Below are 23479 nucleotides of genomic sequence, written 5' to 3'. Positions count from 1 at the left end.
TTTTGGATTCTACATACAAGTTGAGGATCATTCAGTATTTGTCTTTCTGCGACTGGCTTATTGCAGGTAGCTTAATGTCTCCAGGTCTATCCATTTTGTCCCAAATGGCAGGATTTCCTTTTCTTTAAGGCTGAATAATATTCTGTTGTATGTATATACCACTTTTTCTTTATCCATTCATCCATTGAGGAACATTTAGGTTGTTTCCATATCTTGGTCTAGCCAGTCTCTGAAGGCACATCCCATAACTGTATTCTGCTTGTTAGAAGCAGTCCAGCCCACACTCAAGGGGAAGGGATCACACAGGATGTGAGTATCAGGACTCAGGGGTCTTCGGGGGCATTTTGGAGTCTTTCTGCCACATGTAGTAAGGGCTCAGTGTGTATGAGTCAGATCTGTTGTAGTGCTGGATTGCTGTCCTTGGCAATGAGATGCACACAGCAGGGTTTCATTGCAGTCCTTGTTCAGGGTGAGTTTAGGTAGGTTGTGATTTGACTGAACAGCTAGCATTTTAAGCTGTAGGTCAAGAACTGGCAGGTTAACACACATACATAATTTGTTCTGGAAAGTACAGATAGGTAGTTTTGTTTGTTTACATGCTTGTCTTCTTAAGTTCTGGAAGAGGAATTAAGGAAAAGAGGCCTAAAGCCTGAGATCCATTCTAAGATGATAGTAAGCTAGGCATGGTGGGTGGGAGGGTGGCCGTGGAATTTTAAAAGCTTATGTGCTACATCTAGATCTCAGCTTAAATGACCCCACCTCAGAGAGGCCTTCGCTGTGCATCCAATTTAAATTAACCATTGCTTTCGCCTTAATCCTCGCAGAGCCCTTAGCACCCTCCGGCTCTATTCTCTGCGAATTTCCTTGTCTGCTGTCTCTCCCCACCGTGAGAACTAAGCCCACGAGAGCCGAGACCTCACCTGTCTTGGTCCACTTGCATGTCGTCAGCACCTTGCACGGGGCCCGGCAAACAGTAGGCTCTCAGTAAATACTGAATAAATGAGTGAAATGAACACAAAGATGTGAAATGACTTCAAGGAGCTTTTGGGAAATTCTAATATCTTCATGACTTCCAAAGGAAATGCCATTTATTCAGCTCACCTGCAAAATACGTTCATTTGTTAAAAAGAAGAAAACAGTCTCAAGGTTGTGGGGTAGTTTTGTCCCTGCAGCTGATGGCTGGTGTCCATGAGGCAAGTCACGTCACCTCTCTGGGCTGAGGATAAAATCTGGGCTGATGAGTGCGTGTGTTCAGACTGCTCTGTCCCCAGAACCCACTCAGGCAGAGGAGGCTATGTGTTTTCAACACTGGTCAGCCACCTGTGGTTTTGTTTGAAGAAAGGATTCTGTGGCCAAAGAAAAGTGTGAAACCCACCCACACACTGATGGGCATTCCAGCTCTGTAAATGCAGACACTGCTGGCAGTTTTTTGGGCAGATCAGGGTGGAGACCCGTGGCCCTTGAAGCTTTGGCAGAACCAATAGGAAGAGCAGCCTGATAGTTTACCTTCAGGTGACCTAAGTGCTTTCCAAGGACATAAAGAACTAAAGAATCTCGTCCCCCCAGCCCTGCCCTGCAGCCTCACACCTCACCTATGCCCACATCATGCTGCCTTGGAAATGTTAGCATCATTTTTTTTCCCCCACATTAACTAAGATTTCATTTCTGGCCCTGCCTTTCCCACCAGATAGCCGGAGCTTCCGAGCTCCAAGTTTTTCTGTCACATCCCGTGAAACAGTGCAAATTGTGCCATTAAGCCTGGCGTAAAAGATTTGAAAGCACTTCACCTCGTCGTTTAAACATAATACTTCTGGCAGCTTTCAATTTGGGGTATTTTAAATTCTAATTAAAAAACCGTTGAACATTAATATCCTCTATATAGTGCGCCGTGGTGCCTCTGTGCTCCATTTTGGCCGTCTGGCTTTTAAACAGACAGCTTGGTTGTGTAGCTGTTACGGCCCATGTGGTTTTTCCCTGGCCTTTGGGAATCACCAGGTCCAGGCATAATTAGTATAAATCAAAATCCTCTGGCTGATGACAGGAAAATGGTGTGTTTGAACAGCAGCTTATTAAAATGACCTACTTAATTTAAGAAAAATATTGTATCCACTTGCAGGGTAACCTGGGTGCTTTCCCTGACAGATTTTATAATATTTCTTCCCCCTCCTTTCTTCCTCCCTCCCTCCCTTCCTTCCTTTCATTCTTTCTTTCTTTTTTTTTTAATTAAAGAAAAGGAAAGGGAATGGAAAGGCCCATTCTACTTCATCCAAGGTGCAGACCCACAGTTTGGACTGATGAAGGCCTGGTCCACTGGGGATTGTGACAGCGGCGGTGACGAGTGGGAGCAGGAGATACGTCTGACTGAGCAAGCCATCCAGGCTATCAACAAGCTGAACCCCAAGCCCAAGTTCTTTGTTCTGTGCGGGGACCTCGTCCATGCCATGCCCGGTAAGACTTGGGTCGTCGTTGTGACCTTGTCTTCTTCCCCCAGCCAGAAAAAAATGATTTGTCTTAAAAGACGACTCTATTCAGTAACGGCTCATTCCTTCTCTTCACGACGGTTGCAGTATCATCAAACATCAGAAAATACACGCTCATTTTATTTTTAGAATTTGGCAAGATTAATCACAGTAATTAGGCAGAGCTACGGTTCTGATGGTCTGAGCTTACTATGAAAAATGGAACAGTTTCCTATGTGTCACCTTTCTTCATTTCCAGGGGACAAACTTGAACTGCTTTCAGATCCCATATCCATAAACGTAATCTTCTCCTTTCGTTTCCCTTCTTCTTGTGCTTTTATTTCTCCTGTATTTGTTAGTGCTTTTTCAGTTTCAAATGACAATCTAACTTGAACTAGATTAATTTTTTTTTAAAGTTTGTGTTACCCTATGGGACTGTGAAGTCCAAGGGCAGATTTGGGCTTCAGGTATGGCTGGATCCAGGGGCTCAGAGGTTGCTATCAGGGCTTGGTCTCTTCCTCGCTCAGCCTTGTTTTCCTCTGGGTTGAATTTATTCTCATGCAGGCTCTTTCCAGGTAGTGGCTCCTGGGAGCTTTAAGTTTATATCCTTCTTACTGAACCCACAACAGAAAGAAAGTGCCTTATTCTTTTTTTTAAAAAATTAATTAGTTAATTAATTTTTGGCTGCATTGGGTCTTTGTTGCTGTGCATGGACTTTCTCTAGTTGTGGCGAGCGGGGGCTACTCTTCGTTGCGGTGTGCAGGCTTCTCATTGTGGTGGCTTCTCTTGTTGCGGAGCATGGGCTCTAGGCGTGCGGGCTTCAGTAGTTGTGGCACACGGACTCAGTAGTCGTGGCTCGCAGGCTCTAGAGCATAGGCCCAGTAGCTGTGGCCCATGGGCTTAGTTGCTCCGCGGCATGTGGGATCTTCCCGGAACAGGGCTCGAACCTGTGTCTCCTGCATTGGCAGGCAGATTCTTAAGCACTGCGCCATCAGGGAAGCCCCTGAAAGTGCCTTATTCTTAGTGGTCCAATCAAAGTTACAGACCAACACCCATCCAGCTCACATAGCCCCATGAAGCCAGGGTGTGGGGTCAACTCCCCTGCAGCCAAGTGGTCAGAAGAACAGGATGGTTCCCCTGAAGAAAAGTGAGATAGTAGGAATGTGAACATAACAGGTCCTTTTTAGAGTTCGCTTCCTTTTTTTATTCCCCTTTCCTTTGATATCCTTTTCTCCCAGGCAAAGATAAAGCCCAGTGAGCAAGTATAAGAAAGTGGAAACCACCCCTGCCCATCTGGGAGGCAGAGCAGGCATCCAAGACCACTCTTGTCTGTGTCCTGGTCTCTGCTTAGTGGACAGAGATGACCCAAAGACCATTGCAGAAAACACTCTAGTCGCTATGGGTGTTTGTTTTTGGCTAACGTTACCTTGTAAACCAAGACTCTTGAGTCCTGCTATGATTTCTAATGTCTTTAGAAGCCAAGGCACTCTGCAGGAAGCCTGGGTACATTAATTCCTCCCCTCCAGGACTCACTTGTCTGGTAACCTACCTATCTAGAACAATCCCAGAGTGAACGTGTGAGGATGGAGAAGGGGCTGCCCAGAATGGCTCTCCTTGAAGTCTAGGGAGTATGGCCAGCAGGGAGAACCCTCAGACCTTCCCTCATCCTCTGTTTACTCCCATTTTACACAAAGTCAAGATTGTGAACATGCCCACAGCCCACGTCACTGACTCCCCCTCCCCCTGGAGGAACCCAGTGATGTCATCCCTGGAGAAGCAGCCTGTCCTGCTATTGGGCCTATACAGAGGCGGCAGGATGGGGAAGAGGGAAAACAAGGCAGTGGACAGAGACCTGAACTAGGGCTCATGTGGCCGGGATGCCAGCTCCACATCTGCCACATCTACCACTGATGCACTGGGTACACTTGGCCAGACCCCTTACCTTCTTAGAGCCTCAGTTTCTGAAGCAAGAGCCCATTGATGCATGTGTAGCCTCAATAGTCTGGGGCTACACAGCACAGGGCAGATGACTCTATACCTCCACGCAGGTGGTGAATATCTCAGCAGCTTGGTACAGAAATGTATTCTCAGGAAGTTGCTGAGTTTCTTTTTTTAGAGAGGTAAAATCTTAGCTGCCTATGAACTTGGCCACCCTTGGTGACTCTTGGCTGAGGGTCCTCCAGTGCTGAGATTATATAGTGCTAAAGTGACCACAGAGTACCCCAGTTTCTAAAGGAGTTAGAAATTGTGGCAGGACTTGGAGTCTTGGTTTACAAGGTAAACCAAGGTAATGTGTGAGTTGATCTAACAGATTTATGCTACTTCCAAATGTTTTGATTTGCAGTTAGCTGGTTTCTTTGCAGTCATTTGGCCCGATATGCACTGTAGCATCAGCTAGAGCTCTCCCTCTGGACAACACAGTGAACAAACTTTCATTGGACAGTTGAAACAGATTCCAAATTTACTGCTTTTCTGTCCAGTGTTTTTTTTTTTTTCTTCCTTTGAAAATAGAATATTATGAGACTCACTAGAATTATATAACATGTTCTTGTAGATGTTTACTGACTTGTTCTGAATTATGTTAATGTATTCAGTCATATTTCAAAATAAGGTTTAAAATAAAAGCATTCTGTGTGATTACACTGCTTCTTAAATAAAGTGTACTGAACATAAGTAAATTAAAAGATAGGGTTTTTATGATCAACCCTACCAGTTGGTCAGAAGACCTCGAAAATGTGAACTAGCAAACTTTTGAGAACTTGTTTTATATTCATTGTGACCCGAACAGAATTCTGAAGATTTGGACTGTTTTGTGGGATTGTAACTGACCCAGTGAAAGGATTGTAACTGTTTTGAATATTGTGGTCTGAGGTTTAAACAGAACGTTTTGAATCTAGTTACCATTTTTTTTGCATTTAATTGCATTTTTTAATATGCAATTAGTGGCTTCCCCCTCATTTAGCTCATATGCAGGGGCAGACATTAGAAAAGTAATTATTTGCTTTGACTGCTTAGCACATTGTTAATTATCAAATGCATATATTAATAGGCAGATAAAATTGGAGAGCATACTTTTAATTCCACCATAAATAATATCTTGGGCCAAGTAGTTTTAAGTTCAAATTGGAGAAAAAGAACTTTACAAGTAATGCTTTTGCTAATGAAAGTCTGAATATGCTTTTCTATTATAAATATCCATCATAATATTCATTCATCTACAAACATTTATTGTGTGCAAACTAAGTGTCAGTTACAGATGCTGTGGATACGATAGTTAGAAATGAGAGACCAGCCCTTCCACGGAGCTTAGAGTCTGGTAAGGGAAGTGTAAAACCCTGGATGGTTAAGGGGTGCCATTGGTGCCAAGGCCAGCAGGAAAAAGCCTAAGAAATGCAGGACAAGGCCCATTTAGTTTTGAAACATATGTAGTTTTCATTCTGCAGGCGTCTTTTGGGTTATCTTGGTATTTTCTTATTTTATAAAGCTTCTCTGTGGGATAAACTGCATTATAGGTAGCAAATGAAGACTTGTACAAATATTGAGACCATTGATTTTGATTTTCAATCCTTCACTCTTGAGCCCAGGATGACTTTCTTCAGTCCTCCTGACGTTGAGGCATCGACCCACTGATGCTGTCCCCAGGAGCCTTATTAGGTTTCGAAAATTACATGAGAAGCTGGAATGTGATGATACAATTAGAGTGCAGGAGAGTCCCTTTAGCCTTTGGAACGGGTTGGTGTGTCTGTCCCTGTTTGGTAGCATGGGCTATAACCAAACAAAACAGATAAAGCCAGAGGAATTCTTCCCTTGATACAAAGTCTCCTTGAAGAGTTCTGTGTTTACTGACCTCCACTGGGGCAGCTGTTACATGATGTTTCAGTTGATTCAGCCCCAGGAAGTCCTCTGTTACTTAAAGTGAGGCAAGCCTGCATTAGCATTATTTCAATAGGTGGTGTATTAGTTTCCTATGGCTGCTGTAAACAATTACTATAGACTTAGTGGTCTAAAACAACACATTTATTCTCTTATAGTTCTGGAGGACAGAGTATAAAATGGGTGTGCAGGGCCGCATCCTTTCTGGGAGGTTCCAGCTTCTAGAGGCTGCGCACATGTCCTGGGTCAAGGCCCCTTCCTCTGTCTTCAAAGCCAGCAACATAGCATCTTCTCTCCTCACTGACCTTTGATTCACCCTCTCATATTCTCTTACTCCTATCCTCCTGCTTCCCTCTTATCAACACCCTTGTGATCATGTTGTCCTGTTCATGTAGCCCAGGATAATCTCTTCATCTCAAAATCCTTAACTTTATCGCATCTGCAAATTCCCTTTTGCCTTGTAAGGTAACATATTCATAGATTTGGGGGACTGGGATGTGGACATCTTTGGGGGACCATTATTCAGCCAACCACAGATTGGCAAAGGATGAATTCAGGGTCTGTTATGTGCCAGGAACTGTTCTGCTAGCTCACTCATTATGGGCCTGAAAAAGTGTCATTGTTATTTCCATTTTCCCAGGGTCACTTAGCTTGTAAGTGGTGGAGTCAGGATCTTACTCAGGTCTGTCTGTTTCCAAGCTTAGTGCACTTCTGCTGCAGCCTTGCTACTCAAAGGCTGGTCGTCAGAGCTGTATCCAGGAGCTTGTTTGAAATGTAGGATTTCTGTCCCACCCAGACCTAATGAGACAGAATCAGCATTTCAACAAGATCCGCAGGCGAATCTTATGGACAATTAAGTCTGAGAAGCACTTAATAGACTGATATGCACAGTGCCCTGGGTGTTTGGCTTTTCAGTGTATTATATACCATTTTGTGTGTATGCAAGTGGTTTGTGAAAATTCACTTTAGCTCTTAAAGATAATGGTGTTTAGCAAGAGGGCTACCTTTGCTTTAGACTTACAGTGCTCAGCTTCAAAGGGAAATGCTTTAAGTTTGTAGGTTTTTATTTTGCTTTCTAAACAACAGTTTGAATAACAAAAGCCGAATGACCCCTGCTATGCAGGGCTTCCCAAACAGAACCTGACAGAAATATTCAGGAAAGCAGCCACACCTACATGCTTTAAAAGTATCTTTATGCAGAAAGGTCAGGAGGGCCAGCACTGGTTCTTTGGGTCCTATCTGTGTGCATGATCTCTTATCTGCCATTCCAAAGTTCACAAAGCTCTGAACACTACGCATTTTTTGCTTAAGTTCGAAACTAACTCAGTTGGCAGCAAAACTGACCTGAACTGACGTGAAGCTATTTATAGTCTCTATTTATCCTACTTAGAACATTCATATATTTTGCTAGTGAAATATTACCGTGTTCCATGACGGGGTGGTGCCTGAGACCCAGCTGGAGGCATTATTTAATATGTGCCCTCTGCCTGGTATTGCTATTTTTCAGTTTGAAAAACTCCAGATTTCAAACCAGATCTGGCCCAAAGCATTTTGGATAAGAACACATGAATCTGCAGTGTGGATCATTTGGAATTTATAGATGAAGAACCCTTTCATCACTAGAGGCAGAAGGCTCTTCCTTCCTTCCCGTTTAATGTCACACCCCAAGTTCACTTCTGTACACCCATTGCACAGTGGCCACATTTTAGTTTCAAAGTTAAAAATGTTCCCAGGCATCTTATACTTGAATTTTGGGGACCATTCCTGCTGGGACCAAAGTGACTGAATATGAAAATGGAGTTGCGTTCAGAAACCATTCTGACAAATTGAAAGAGAGGGTATGTACACAAAGGTGATGTTTGCCACAGATAAGTGCAGACTAATCCACTTAGGTGGAAAACTCTTCACTTCAAGGTAGAGAAGGACTGGGCTTCTGCAGATATGGCTGCAAAAGGCTGGAGAGTAAGGGGATTAGCGGCATGGTGTTTAGGATGGGAGACACTCTGGGAATGTAAAGCAGAACTGCTGAATTGTGGTTTTCCTGCAAGACCCAAGCGAGACCTGAGAGGTTCTATCTCATCTAGTTTGGTAGCCCCTCACCTTAAATTAGATGTGAAGGGCTAGGCCAAGGTCCAGATAAGAGTAGCCCTGGCTAAATGGCCATCAAGACTCCTTCCCCACTTAGATTTCTAATTCTATGATGAATGGGTAGAATTGGGAAATAAAGCAAGATGGAATGCTTTGGTGTGCTGGGCTTGAGGCAGAGAATAAGCCATTTGTCCTTCTGTGTTCACACAATCCAGGAAGGTTGGTGTTTATTTTTCCCCAGCTGGGCAGGCACAAACATGTGAATGTAATTCTGGTACAAGACAGACTATGATAAGCAAAGCCTCAGAGGCACGCTTTTGAAAACCAAAGCCAGGATTAAGGCTGTGGCCAGGAAAAGGCCTTATGTCCGCCCTCCAGCCTCTACGATTCACCTTCCCCCAAGCTGAATTCTAAGTTCCTAAAGGGCAGCGAGTGTGTGTATCTGTGTTGGTGTGTATTTACATCAAACGCCCAACACTGTGGGCATGTGAACGGTGTAAATGAATGCAGGTCAAGTGAATCACTGTATGTTTCCCGGGGTCCTTAGCAAGTAGCTGGCACATGGTAGGCCCCCGGTACAAATTTCTGGATTAGATGAGTAATCAGTTCATTTATTTAACAAATCTGTTGAGTGCTTACTCTGAGCCAGGCACTGTTCCAGATGCCTGTACTACATAAGTGAATAAAACAGATCAAAACCTGTGCTTGACCTAGAAATAAGGAATAGGGACACATGGGAACATGAAATTATTATTTTTTTGTCATTCTTATCTTTTGTAGGATTCAAACTCGTGTAGCTATGGATCTGTTTTGTTATTTTATTAGATTTTTAAATTATACGAGTAATATGTGAATACGTTCTCTTTATAAAGATTTAAAATCTGTATCTAGAATAAGCTGTAACCCCCAACCAGGTCCATCCCTTGGGGTCACCATAGTTAAAAGTATGTGTGTTGGTGAGCAAGCTGGTCTTACATAAATGTCATCATTCCGTGCACACTGCTCTGTGCCTCGCTTTTTCCCCTTGCATCCATCTGGAGAACCCTTTTACGCTGATACACAGAGGTTTGTGTCAGGCTTTTAATAACTGCGGTGAGTTCCGTGGTTGGAATCTCCTAATTGGCTAGTCCTCTCTCCTCACCATCACTAGGAGTGATAATCTAAACAGTGCCGCTAGCAGAGGTTCTTCTTGTGTACTCAGGTCAGCTTTTCTTTAGGCTTGAAGTCAAAATGAGTTGGCTGGGTCGGGACCTGCTCTGGCACTTGGAGGGAGTGAACGCCAGGCAGTTCGCTCTGCAGTTCCCAGGAGGACCCCTCTCAGGGACAGGCCGCACTTTCCTTCTGTACCATCTCTTCTGTGCAGCAGCGTCTCTGCCTGCACTGCCCACCACACCCTAGGTACTCAGAAAGTTTCCGCTGAACGGAAACCCTTTTGTCCCTATTAACAGGATTTGTTCCTGTTGTTGTTGTTGTTTTTAAAAGAAGCTCAGTTAACTCATGTTCAATTCCTTGGCTGTATAATTAGCCTCGCATTGTTATTTTTAAGTGCATATTCCAGGCTCCAAGAAATGCCATGATTTAAAGACAATTTACCACACAGCTTAACATACAGAAACATTAAAGGGGGGTTCTGTGGGTGCAAGAAAGTGACCCGCCTTGGTTGAAATATCACCAGGCCCTGGACTGGGCCAGGCTGCTGTCTTCAGCTCTTCCAGCAGGTTGTGTGCTGGCCGAATGCTGAGCCGTGGTGACCCGGAGCAATCAGCCAGCCCCGGGCTCCCGGGCTCCTTCACATCTATTATAAGCGCTGTTGAAGCATCCAGGTGATCAGAAACAATGCCTCCCTTCTGCTGGGGCTGATTGAAAGTGGTTTGAACTAATTTACCTGATATTACTAGTTAGGGAACTCCCAGCATCACTTGCAGAGTTGTTTCTTTTTTGTTGTTGTTGTTCATGGAGAGAGGATTTTTTATTGAGATACAATTGACATACAACATTATAATAGTTTCAGGTGTATAGCATAGTGATTCAATATTTGTATATACTGTGAAATGATCACAGTAAGTCTAGTTACCTTCTGTCACAATACATAGTTACAAATTTTTTTTCTTGTGACTTTTTTTTTAACATCTTTATTGGGGTATAATTGCTTTACAATGGTGTGTTAGTTTCTGCTGTGTAACGAAGTGAATCAGCTATACATATACATATGTCCCCATATCCCCTCCCTCTTGCATCTCCCTCCCTCCCACCCTCCCTACCCCACCCCTCTAGGTGGTCACAAAGCATGGAGCTGATCTCCCTGTGCTATGCGGCTGCTTCCCACTAGCTATCTGTTTTACGTTTGGTAGTGTATGTATGTCCATGCCACTGTTTCTGATGATGTGTGTGGTCTGAAGCAGCACAGCTGGGAGCGGTGATCGCCCTCCCGCCCCCGCCTGCATCTGCCACGTGGCCTCATGGCAGAGACCCTGTGCCCGCTGCTGGGCATCTCAGCTTGTTCTGTGCCCAGACCCCTTTGGCAGCTTGCTGAAGCCTCTGGACCACCTCTCATAATAATGCTTCTAAATGCATAAAATAAAATGCATGGGGTTTCTCAGAAACCAATTATATTGAAATACAGTTATCAAAATATTTTAAAATTTATTTGATAGAGTAAAATGCATGCCTCTTTGTTGATCTATTGTTATATAATACAGTCTAACAGCAAGGCTAATAACTACTGTATTTTCAGAGTGGTGCTTGAGCTTAAGCAACGTTGTGAGGTATTGCAACAACTGTAATGGAATATGAAAAATCCTCGTGATTTCTGTTGGTGGACAGAATCACAGGAGCGTGAATACCTCTGTGGCTTTCTGCCTAACTTCATAGCAGAAGGAAATGCTAAGTGTCAGTTAGAGGTCAGTGAAAATGTAGGCTTTTTCCCCATCTAGGTTCACAGATCCCCGTGGACTCCAGGTTATGAGCCCTTATCCATGTGCACATGTGGATATGCTCTTGTTTGACTAGTCAGAGCTTTCTCTTCATAGTCAATGTGTGAATATTATAATTGCCCACAGTGTAAACTCAATGGCAGAAACTCTGCTTTGAATTAAAGGCTAAAACGCTTCTTAATTGTAGCTAGGAAAATGTGGACCTCTGATTATTCCCTGAAAAGAAATGAGCTGAGTAACAGGAGCTAGTTAACAATTGTCTTTTGTAAATTTATTTGTTTTATTTATTTATTTTTGGCTGCGTTGGGTCTTCGTTGCTGCGCGCGGGCTTTCTCTAGTGGCGAGCGGGGGCTACTCTTCGTTGCGGTGCGTGGGCTTCTCATTGCGGTGGCTTCTATTGTTGGGGAGCACGGGCTCTAGGCACTCGGGCTTCAGTAGTTGAGGCACGCGGGCTCAGAAGTTGTGGCTCGCGGGCTCTAGAGCGCAGGCTCAGTAGTTGTGGCGCACGGGCTTAGTTGTTCCGCGGCATGTGGGATCTTCCTGGACCAGGGCTCGAACCCCTGTCCCCTGCATTGGTAGGCGGATTGTTAACCACTGCGCCACCAGAGAAGTCCCTCCTGTCAGTACATTTAAAACTATTAGGCATTCTATCAGTTTCAGTGTCTTGAAGAAATTTCTCCTAGAGCCCTCTGTTTCCTGGCTCATTATTCTCTAAGCCTAACAGCTGTCATATTGGCATTTCCATCCCTGTTCTAGGGACTGACTACCTCTCTCAGGTTGGATCCCCGTTTCTTCACTTTGTAGCAGACCATGATTGTAGAGGCCATTAGGCAAAGAACCTGTGGCAGTCTGCTCCGCGACCCCGGCCAGCCCTCTGAGTGGTGCAGGCCACTGAGCAGAACAGCTAGGGAGCTCACTTCCACCCTCCCCCACATCCTGGGGGCTTTCCGGGAGGCTGCAGAGGGATGCTACAGAAGCTTGCAGAGTCCCTGGCAAACCAATACGGTGTAGACAAAACCAACGTCTTTCTAGCTTGTGCTTAGCTGATTGGAATAGTTACGTCTTTCCTTTCGTTGTTTTTGCTCTAAATACTCATTTTCTGGAATTGGGACATTTCACTTCCTTAATGGGCCTATTATCTGCAACTAAATGAAATAGTAAAAAGGAGCATGATCCCAAAGGAGTTCAATTACCAGTTAATTGGTCAAGTGATCAGAATGTGAAATGAAAAAAATAATGAGAGGTTAGAAAAGGGAGAACGTGTCAGGCCAAAACTGCTGAGGATGCCTATTTTGTAACTTCCAGAATTTAGACACTCACCGGCATGTTTGGAATTCTGGATCTATCACTCCCTTCATTTCCTAAATAGTTTATTGGAAAACCATGGTAGATTCTTTTCCATATATGTTATTTGGGTTGTATAAAAAATGTACTGTTCCTTTCTTTATGTATTATTTGGGTGAAATACTGCTGTCATAATCCATAAATATTCTTGTGAAGAGATTTTGTATTGATCTGTAAGGTGGCAGCTTTAGAAATTTCACTTGGATAATATACTTTCCTTAATCTTTTTTTTTTTTTCCCAAAAAATATTAAAGTAAATTTTATATCATACCAAAAGCTCCTATAATTTCAAACAGTTTATTTTATTAATTGTAGCCTCAGTTGGTTCACAGTACAGATTCAACAGTGATTTGCTATAAATGTCTGGGAGCAGCCAGTGTAATAAGTTGTAGCTGTTAGATGCAAAGTTAAGTGAATCTTGTTTAATATCATGTATAATTTAAAAACCAGTAGAACCAGATTAAACTTGATCTGCTAGCTATGTGCTGCCAAATCACCACATGAGTAATGTTTATGCTTGCAAAGATTTAGATCAAATGAATTTGCATACCTCAATTAATTAGGAAAAGATAATGGAAAGGATTTGAGATGGAAAGGATTATGGCTCCATAAATTCTCTGGGACTAGATGAAAGTAAATGTTTTTAATTGAAGGAGTAAATCATTTTCTTAAGTTCCTCTCAAGGCTGCTTGTGCCACTGTGTCCCTAGCTCTAGTGTTTTCCAGCCAGATGTCCACCCGTTCCATCATCACTGCTTGTGCCCTTGACTATTGGCAGTTGGAGTTAGGTAATTCGACCCTAATCCATTTACTCATTTGTCTGATCAATAATAGCAAATAAGTGTGGAGGGTCTGCTTATGTGCCTGGCCCTGCTTAGCAAGAAACAAACCCAGTGCCTGTCCTCAGGAAGCTTCCAGTTAGGGAGAGAGGAGGGAAGCAAAAAGCTCTATAAATGAAACAAAACAGTAGCCTTAGTGAGTGATTCCAGGCGTGGTGCGTGGTGCGTTGTGCTGTGGGCAGATGCAGGACGCAGCCCTGATGGGAGGGTTAGCAAAGGCTGCCTTGAAACCGGAGTAATATTAGGTAGCCTCTGCCCTGCTCATCGTTCAAAAAATCAAATCAAATCAAACAGTACTAAAAGGTATTCAGGAAAATAAAAGTCAGCGTTCCAGCCACCACTGACCTACTTCTTAGAGGAAGCCCATGGTTATTAATTTTTCATGAAAAATGGCAGAAAATTGTCAAGCTTATGTACGCTTGCATGTAGAGTGTTTTGTAAAAAGTACAAATGGAAGAAAAAAAGACACAGCATCTGTTTATGTCATTTCTGTTGTCTTTCTGTAGCAGGAGGTATAGACATGCGTCACTCTTTTCAGTGGACAAGATACCAGCATGTGTTTGAACTGCCCCCGACTGGGGGGCATTTATGCTGTGCCCTGTGTTCTGCGGTGACCAGTGCACCTCTGTGTGCACGAGCAGCTGTTAAGGCTGTGGCTCTGAAGTCAGCTTGCTCAGATTCACATCCTGGGTCCCTTGTTTACTGACTGGGTAACCTTGGGCAATTTACCTTATCTCTCAGTAGCTGAGTTTCCTTATCTGTAAAATGCAGATAATGATGATACTGCTTGGTAGGCTTCTCATGAAACTTAAAGTGCTCAGAACACTGTCTGGCGTTTAATACCATCCAGTAACTACAATTACTTCCACTAGTTAGGTTTTGTTTTTGTTTTTGTTTTTAATAAAAGCTTTATCGAGATCTAATTCCCATATCATGTAATTCACCCATTTAAGGTGTGTAATTCAGTGGCTTTTTGTTTATTCACAGCATTGTGCAGACACCACCACCATCAATTTTAGAACATTTTCATCAACCCAAAAAGAAGCCTTGTTTCATACTATTAACCACTCCTCTCCATATCCCTCCACCCCATCCTCATCCCCAGCCCTAGGCAACCACTAATCTACTTTGTGTGTTTATGGATTTGCCTGTTCTAGACATTTTGTGTAAGTGGAATCATATAATATGTGATCCTTTGTGACTGGCTTCTTTCATTGAGCATGGTGTTTTCAGAGTTCATCTGTATTGTAGCAGGTGTCAGTACTTCATTCCTCTTTTATGTCTGAATAATTGTAGGGATAGACTGCATTTCATTTACCTACTTTTACTTTTTGTTGTTATTCTGTGAGATGAATTCTTAGAAATAGACTGTTGAACCAAATGTTAATATTAAGGAAAGTGGAAATTAGGCCTTTGTCCTAATATATGGTCAACTAATATATTTTATTTATTTATTTATTTTTGGCTGCATTGGGTCTTTGTTGCTGCGCACGGGCTTTCTGTAGCTGCGGCGAGCGGGGGCTACTCTTCGTTGTAGTGCGCGGGCTTCTCATTGCGGTGGCTTCTCTTGTTGCGGAGCACGGGCTATAGGTGCACGGGCTTTAGTAGTTGTGGCACGTGGGCTCAGTAGTTGTGGCTTGTGGGCTCTAGAGCGCAGGCTCAGTAGTTGTGGCGCACGGGCTTAGTTGCTCCGCAGCATGTGGGATCTTCCTGGATGAGGGCTCGAACCCGTGTCCCCTGCATTGGCAGGCGATTCTTAACCACTGCACCTCCAGGGAAGTCCTCAACTAATATATTTTAATTTTTAATTTTTATTTTTTGGCTGTGCCCCACGGCTTGTGGGATCTTACTGGACCGCCAGGGAAGTCCCTGTATTTTAATATTTTTATTCCATAACTAAATAATATCCCTAGTGGCCCAAGAGATCAAATTTACTATATTCTTTGTATTACTCCCCCCCCCCCCAAAAAAAGTATAAATAAACGAGAGGGTGTTTTTAATGTAGGAATTAAAGTCCCTGGTCACTAGGTAGAAGGGAGAAGATGGGGAGTGGGCCATCTCCCTACCTTCAGGCAAACCCCAGTTTGCCATCTCAAATAGCTGAGAGCCTGTTTTTTTTATAAGATTCTTAGCTCTTCATTTTTTCACAGTTTCTATTAAGAATATTTTTGTCTGAAAATAAAACCCAAACTTTTGGAAAATAAAGAGCAAGTTTACTAAGTTTAGTTGAGTATCTGTAGCCGCCTATTATTTCTTATGTAATCACTTCAAAAAACAGTCTTCTTTGATTCCGTCCTTATCATTAGGTCAACTAAGTGGCCACCAGAAATTGGAAAGAGCTTGTTACTCTAAAGAGTAGGGCTCGTGGTCGTGCAGAGCCACTAAGGTAGCTGTATTATGATGAAAGAATAGTGCTTTTATCCCTTTTTCCAGATGAGCAAACTGTCAGGTCAGACAGCTTGCCCAGCTCCGCCTGCTGGGGAGGTGATGCTGGCACTGAGGTCCGTTCAGTAACTCAGAGCCTAGACTCCCTTTACTGGACCCTCAAGGAGTTACAGCCGTCCTAGGGTGAATTCTTTATCTGCTGCCCGCCAACAGGCCAAGGCTGCATGAAACTAGGGAGAGAGGTGCTGGAGGGGGAGGACAAGTGTTCCCTCCTTGGGGGAATCTGATGACGGCCCTAGCTGTGCTTTTGGAGCTAAAACTACAAAATCTAAGATGGTCTGTCTCCGTATTTCAGATGCAGCTCTATAGTAAGGGTGAAGCCATGTTTCTGTAAGTGGAAACAGGTGCTGTTTAGTCGCAATCGAGGCCATCCTGCCAGCCCTGGGCCACCTCAGCATTATCAGCTTTAGGTTAATAGGATGATACTGGCATGGGAATTGCTCCTCTTTGTTTAATAGACCAGGGCAGCGGTACTCAAAGATGTCACATTTTAAATTTCTACTTGTCGGTAAATTAAAAGCAGTCCCCAGAGTCCCTAATCCAGGGATCTCCAAACACTTGGCACATGCTGTGGGAGCTTCGCAGCACTTCGGAGCAGAAGACAGTTTTGTTATTCTCAGTGACCAGGCCTGCTGCCCCGGGGCCACTTGGCCCCCAACAGCAGAAAAACAGACCATATCATTACAGCAGCCCCCAGACTCCTCTGAAGATGAACGTTGCCATCAGGTCCAAAATCTTAGCATTGCCATCTTAAACTCTGTTCATTCCGAAACACAGAAAATGTTTCTACCTGTGAAAGGCAAATTTAACCATCAATTATTTAGAAAAAAACAGAACAAGGCACTTGCAATGGACATTTTTCCTTCGTCTTGACCTTCCACTACTTTGAACTGCACTTTCCCTCTGGTGTGTGTCTTGGAGGGAGGCAGAAACCCCCTGCTGTGACTGAAGCCAGGTGCCCTGATGCTCTTTCCAGCCTCCCGTGCAGCTAGGACTCAGGCTTGTGACCCCGTCTCAACCACCCAGACCCCCCTGAAGCAGATTTTGAATCTTCAGCTGTTGACACAGAGGGGGCAGGATCTGTCCCGGTGAAGGGGTTGGCAGCTACGTCTACCTTCAGGGGGCAGCAGCGGGGGGGTCCCAGCATTATTAGCATCCAGCATCACCATCAGCCGTGTCAGCGGGCAGCCTGGGAGGGTCTGTGCCCAGGCCAGCGCTTCTCCCTGGAAGCATTTTTGAATGTGATTGGAGGTGCTGCCTTCTTAGCCTCGAGACCTGGTTCTCCAGCTCTCTGTAAGACTCCCAGCTACCTGATATCCTTTATAAATTGCTTCTCTATTCAGACTAGCCAGAGTCAGTTGTGTGCAGCAAAGAACCTGACTGATGGAAGCTTCCACGGCGCCTTCTTCTAGTGCTGCCCAGTTACCACCCTGGGGCAGATTCCACTCTGTGCTCCTCCCCAGGTGCTCCACTCCACCTCAGTTTCACCATGTGAAAACCGAACCTGCTCTCTTCTTAGAGCTTCCTTCTCATTGTTCCCTCAATCATAAGGATGTGACCTTTTTGAATTCATTCTTTTTTTAAAAAAAATATTTATTTATTTATTTACTTACTTGGCTGTTCCTGGTCTTCGTTGCGGCACGCGGGATCTTTAGTTGTGGCATGTGGGCTCTTTTAGTTATGGCGTGTGGGATCTAGTTCTCTGACCAGGGATCGAACCCGGGCCCCCTGCATTGGGAGTGCGGAGTCTTAACCACTGGACCACCAGGGAAGTCCCTTGAGCCATCTTGAGCCATCTTTCCCTCCCCACCCAGCTCCTGCCCAGTCCTTCCCAGTCCCCCTATAGCCCTGCTTCCCCTCTGTCCTGTCAGCCCCAGACACTCACGCCAGGACTCGTGCAGCTGCCTCCTTATGCGCTCTCTACAGTGTGGCCCCTCATCAAACGGTCCCCTTCACTGCCCACCTGTTCCACCTCCTCTGTGTCACATACTCAGCCTCGTCACCCTTGTAGTGTTCTTATCACAGAATGGCCTCAATCCTGCACCCCACCCTGCAGCATGCCTTCGCGGCTCTCCCATGCGGAGGCGGAGCGAGTTTCCCTTGTTCCTTCCGCCTTGCGTCCGCAGAGGTGCTGGTCGGGAGCACAGGCCATGTGACCTTGACCATGTGACCCCCTCCTCTGTTAAATGAGGCTGACAGTGGTACCCACTTTAGAGGCTAGTTGTGGAGACGAGGCGAGATGACGGACGTATTGATACAAGGGCTGGCACAACACAGGCATTGAATAAACAGTGGCTGAACCACCACCCCCCCCATCACCCTCGGTCTTCATTATGCTGCTGTCATTGCGGTCCTCATCATCACACCTTCTTTTGAGATTCAGCTCCACTGCCTGTCTTCTTCTTGAAAACTTCTTCAGAAGTACCAGTTTTTTAGTGATTCTTTCTGCCTTAAACTCGGTGGTCTGCTTCACTGATGTGGTTTTAAGCTCAGACCATCCTCTGCATTTGTCTGATGTGCTGTCCTTTGAAGAGTCTGGGTTTTGGAGTCAGAAGATGTGACTAATTCACCCTGTGACTTTGGGTTAGTTACTCAACTGTCTAAGCCTCAGACTCTGTAAAACATGAAAAGTGATAGCTGTATCCATGAACAGGTGGGAGGATGAACTCAGATACTGACTGGGAAACATTTCGCACAGTATTTGGCACCTTATAAGCACTCCATCATTGTAATGACTGTTATGGTGCTGCTGCTTGTGTTTTCTCCCAGCTTGTGAACCTCTTGAAGACAGGTTCTTTGCCATTTATCCATTTGTATCCCAGAACCTACCACAGTATCTGACACATGGCAGGTGCTCAAAGCATATAAGCTTTTTGGAAAGACGGAGACCTGGGTTTAAAACTAAGTGTCATTTATGTAGAGAACAGACATGTGGACATGATGGGGGGCGGGGGAAGGGAAGGCTGGGATGAATTGGGAGATTAGGTTTGACATAAATACACTACCATGCGTAAAATAGATAGCTGGTGGGAACCTGCTGTAAAGCATAGGAACCTCAGCTTGGTGCTTTGTGATGACCTAGATGGATGGGATGGGGGGTTGGGAGGGAGGTCCAAGACGGAGGGGATATAGGTATACATATAGCTGATTCACTTCATTGTACAGCAGAAACTAACACAACATTGTAAAGCAATTATACTCCAATTAAAAAAAAAAAAAGACTAAGTGTCATTTAAGAGCTGTTTGGCTGTGGGCAAGGTCGTAGACTTCACTGAGCGTCTGCTTCCTTATCTGGAAGCCAGAGGAGATGGTATCTATGTTTCTGGGTTGTTTGGAGGATCAAACAAGATTGTTAATTACAGGGTCTGTGACAGACCTTGGTGGCAGCAGTAAGAGAGTGATGTCCTCGCTTGTTTTCCTTTATCCTCACTTGACGCCATGCTGGACCATGCAGTAGTGCCCTGTCCTTTTTCCTGCAGGAAGTGGAAATGTGAGAAGTAGAAAGGGGCTTTGTTTTTTCTTTCTTTGACCTTCCAGCTCTTATTCAGAATATTCTGAACGCTTACATGGAAAAACAACAGCCAAGAGAGCCCTGTGACGAAAACTGAGTATTTGATTACATGATTCGTCCAAATGACTAGTTCCTCTTCTGCCTTTCCTTGCCATGTATTTTGCTGTGCTTTAAAGCGGCCTTAGCAAGCTACCAAATTTATTTGGAAACATGGTCTTTTCAGCCAAATGCTCTGACACACCACCATCTCCTGTAAATAATGACACAGTGTTTTCATCTGGCATCATCTGACAGCATGCTAGGAAGACTTTTTAAAAGGTTGCCATTAGGACTGGTTTGGTTGATCATTAGGACTGGTTTGATCTGGACGGAATGAAGCTCGTCACCAGTGTAAACTGTTATTCCTTCACGACACCTCTGCTGCTAAGACCCCCGTGTGGATTATCAGTGCCTGGGGTCTGAGGCTGTATCTATAAAATAGCCCAAGGCATTACGTCATGTGGGCCTTTATTTTCTTTTTTGTTTTCATTTTTGAATTTGAATATTTTTTTAAATTGAAGTATACTTGACCTGTAAAGTTATATTCGTTTTAGGCGTACCACATAATGATTTGATATTTGTATGTACTGTGAAGTGATCCCCACAGTAAGTCTAGTTAACATCTGTCCCCACACAGAGTCACACAGTTTTTTTTCTTGTGGTGAGAACTTTTAAGATCTACTCTTTTAACAACTTTCAAATATGCAATACAGCATTATTAACTATAATCACCATGCTGTACATTACATTCCCGAGACTTATTTACGAGTTATTATCTTCAAGCGTGTCAAGGTCCTTCTGTACCATTCAGGTAGGCAAACCCTATAGGCAGACTGCAAAATATGCTCTTCTAGCATCCGTGGTGATGTTTGTAGTTGCACTTTAGAGTTCTGTATTGCTCCAGTTTAGGGCAGCCAGCCAGCCAGCCTGGTTTGATGGGGACTATCCCAGTAATAGTACCAAAAAGTCTCCCATCCTGAGAAACCCGTCAGTTCTGGGCAAACTGAGATGGGTCGTCATCCTCGATGTGTTACAGTAGGGTTTTCCCAGACCTCGATGGTAGTTTGTGAAGAAGAACATTTTTCAGGGCATTGTAACTAAAAACTTCAGAAGTGAGACCTGGAAAATGGTTGGTCCACGCATTTAATATAAATGTTCACCACTCCATAGGAAAAAGAACCCATCGGGGACGTATTTTGGGAGAGCAGCGTAGGTGAGGTCTATAACTTCCATCTCAAGGGTTAAAGTTGTACCCTAAGCTTCCCATAATACCCTTTAATTGCTTACTTTTGTCTGATTTGTTTTGTCGACGGCTGGCTTTCCTGGCATTTCTCGGGAGGATCACTAGCTGCTGTTAAATAAATACGTCTCTGCTGCTGCTTCACCCGGAGCAGTTTGCACACACACAGCTCTGTTGCAAATCAATCCTCTCATTTGCCGCCTTTGCCCTTGTGACTTTCCGTTTGGGGCTCTTATTTAAAACCACAGCTGCCTGTGTCCACAGCTTCTCAGTATGGACAGCATGCCTTCCCAATCGCCTGTCCTACAGACGTATCATTGTACTTACTTCAGAGGGTCTGCGTCTGAACCCACTTCTGCTTCTTCGAGGCACCTGGCAGAGCCCCTAGTGCAAATTTCAAATATGCCACTTAACCTGGGTATTACGTCATACTGTCTGAAACATATCTTCCAAATTTGCTGAATGTGTCTAGCCATTTTCATATGATAAAGCAACAGAGAGGGAATTAATTTTGCTGTATGGATATGAACCTTCTCAAAAGTATTTATACCCATTGCCAAAGTGATCTAACTGCATAGCTGCTAGATATATAAAGATGTGTATTGAAATACTCGTAAGAGGGTCACCCTGAGAGAATTTCAGAGGTTAATCCATGAGGATCACTGTGATAGTAGTCATAAAAATGATGCAATTTCAATGCCAAAAGACACCCACTGGAGACTGCTTGACACCATTTTTGCTGCCTCATGCCTGAGAGAGAGAGAGAGAGAGAGAGAGAGAGAGAAAGAAAGAGAGAGAAAACTGTTCATCTTAGTCTGGAATATGGCTCCTGCCCCGCCACTTCCAGCGTGCAGAAGTTTTACAGCGAGTCTGACCCCACCTTTTCCTGCTGTACTTTAATACTTTCTTTACTTTGATCTACTGTAAGGTCAAAGAAAAGCTGGTATTCTCCCTCTTGGCATCTTTCTCAACAGGCAGTAGAGAAGTGCCTGTGAAAGTTCTATTTATAATATAAATAGAATGCAGCAGAGGATCTCAGAGGGTCTCTGCACTTTATCCTTTTGTAAGGCCAAGAATGCACTTGTACTGTGCACCCATCCCCTCAGTTTGATTAATCAGATTTAGAAATTGTGCTCCCCCCAACAGTGTATTGAATAACTGCTGTTAGTCAGTGTGGGGGGAGGCTTCTCATAGGAGGAGGAACCCATCCCCCTCCCCGCAAAACCAACAAGCAGTTGCTCGTGAAAGCTGCCTTGAACTAAGAGGGCTTCATCTGGTTTTGGTTTGGCTTGAAAGCATCCTGTCAAAATGATCTAGAGACAAAGCAGGTTTTCAGACCTATATTTACTATTTCATTTGTCGTCACACTGAGACTGTGAAACCTCTAATGAGTGAATTCAAAGGGCACAGTGTACCTGGGAGTGGCTCTCCGTTATTGAGATGCAATTTGAGGACCAAATATCTCTCGGTTTTCTTCTATCTGACAAAGCGTGCCACACAAAGAAAGAAAGAATCAGAGCCTAAAAGAACCTACAGCCAGAGAGGAAAGGGGTCAAGAACCCCAGGGAGGTTGCATACATTTTAAAAGAAATGACCACAATTAAACTTTCCAGTGACGCAGAGCCTCGTTCTTGGCTGTTTTGGTTCATTCTTGTCCAGGTTCTCCATAATCCACTCTGGAGGAACAGCCGCATTTCCTCTTTTCCTGGCTCAGTCACTAAGTAGGGTTGGATTTCCCAAAGGCTAGACTCTAACCATATGGGGGTGAGGGGCTCCCACAGGGCGTGTGATCCAGGCAAAGCAAGCACAGGCTCCGGGTAGAAAATAGGGCCTATGTTCAAATCAGCCTATGTAGTGGGGACGGGATGGTGGCGTGGGCGCGGGGGATTCCGGAGAAAGAGGGGGTTTATGAGGATGTGGAAGAAAGATGATTCTATTATAAGAAAGAGAAGCCCACTCAGATTAGCTTGAGAAAAAAATAAGCACTGAGGGTAGGGGTGGCAGGGGGTTGGGTCTCAGGAGGATTTCATGGAATCCAAGGGCAGCAGTGCATTGAGACCCTGGAAGGCGAGGAAGTGTGGGGACAGAGACAGGAAAGGCATCCGTCAGTGACTTGTGCCATCCCTGGGCCTACCTGGCCTCTGCTTCGTGGAAGACAGCTTTCTCGGCTTGGGTGCGCGTACAGGATGATCCCCTGTCTGCCTTCACGTCATTTCACATCTCAGCTCTTCAGTGAGATGCATCGATATCAAAAGGTCCAATTTCAGACTCCCAGAAGAGAACCTGTGATTGGGTCAGCTGTAGTCAGATGTCTCCTGACACCACCCAGCCACTGCCAGGTGCTAATAAGTTCATGCTGTACAGACATGGGCGGCTGGCACTTGTCCCCATAAATGTGTGCAGGTGGAGGCGGGAAGGGGGGAATGGGCTGGTGTCGTCTACCAGAAGGTATCCCAGGAATCTGCCTAGAGGAGGGAGGAGGGCATTTCAGTTTGTTGCTCAAGGTTCTTTGGCTGCAAAGCACCAGAAACCCGGTGGCCAATTTAAGAAGAAAAAAATAAAAGCAATTAATGGAAAGAATAAGAGGTGGTTCACAGGATTGAAGGAAAAGCTGAAAAAATAGGCATCTGGAAAGCAGAAGGAACTGACCAGCTCTGGGGAGCTGGGAAGCAGAGCTTAATGGAAGCTCTCTCCACGGCACTGCTGTCC

General features: G+C 44.5%; 1 protein-coding gene across 2 annotated transcripts in view; it reads left to right on the top strand.

Moving 5' to 3' along the window:
• Window positions 1–23479, top strand: part of CPPED1 (calcineurin like phosphoesterase domain containing 1) — a 117172-nt gene that overhangs the window by 15812 nt on the left and 77881 nt on the right. Inside the window, exon 2 of one of the 2 annotated variants that reach the window (XM_068565987.1) lies at window positions 2230–2448. The exons of the other annotated variant lie outside the window; for it this stretch is intronic. Within the exon in view, the coding sequence (XP_068422088.1) occupies window positions 2230–2448 (219 nt within the window). The remainder of the gene's footprint in view (window positions 1–2229; window positions 2449–23479) is intronic. 2 annotated transcript variants of the gene reach the window in all.

The sequence above is a fragment of the Eschrichtius robustus genome, chromosome 16, assembly GCF_028021215.1.
Source record: "Eschrichtius robustus isolate mEscRob2 chromosome 16, mEscRob2.pri, whole genome shotgun sequence".
NCBI lineage: Eukaryota > Metazoa > Chordata > Mammalia > Artiodactyla > Eschrichtiidae > Eschrichtius > Eschrichtius robustus.
This window is presented reverse-complemented; position numbering and strand designations above follow the sequence as displayed.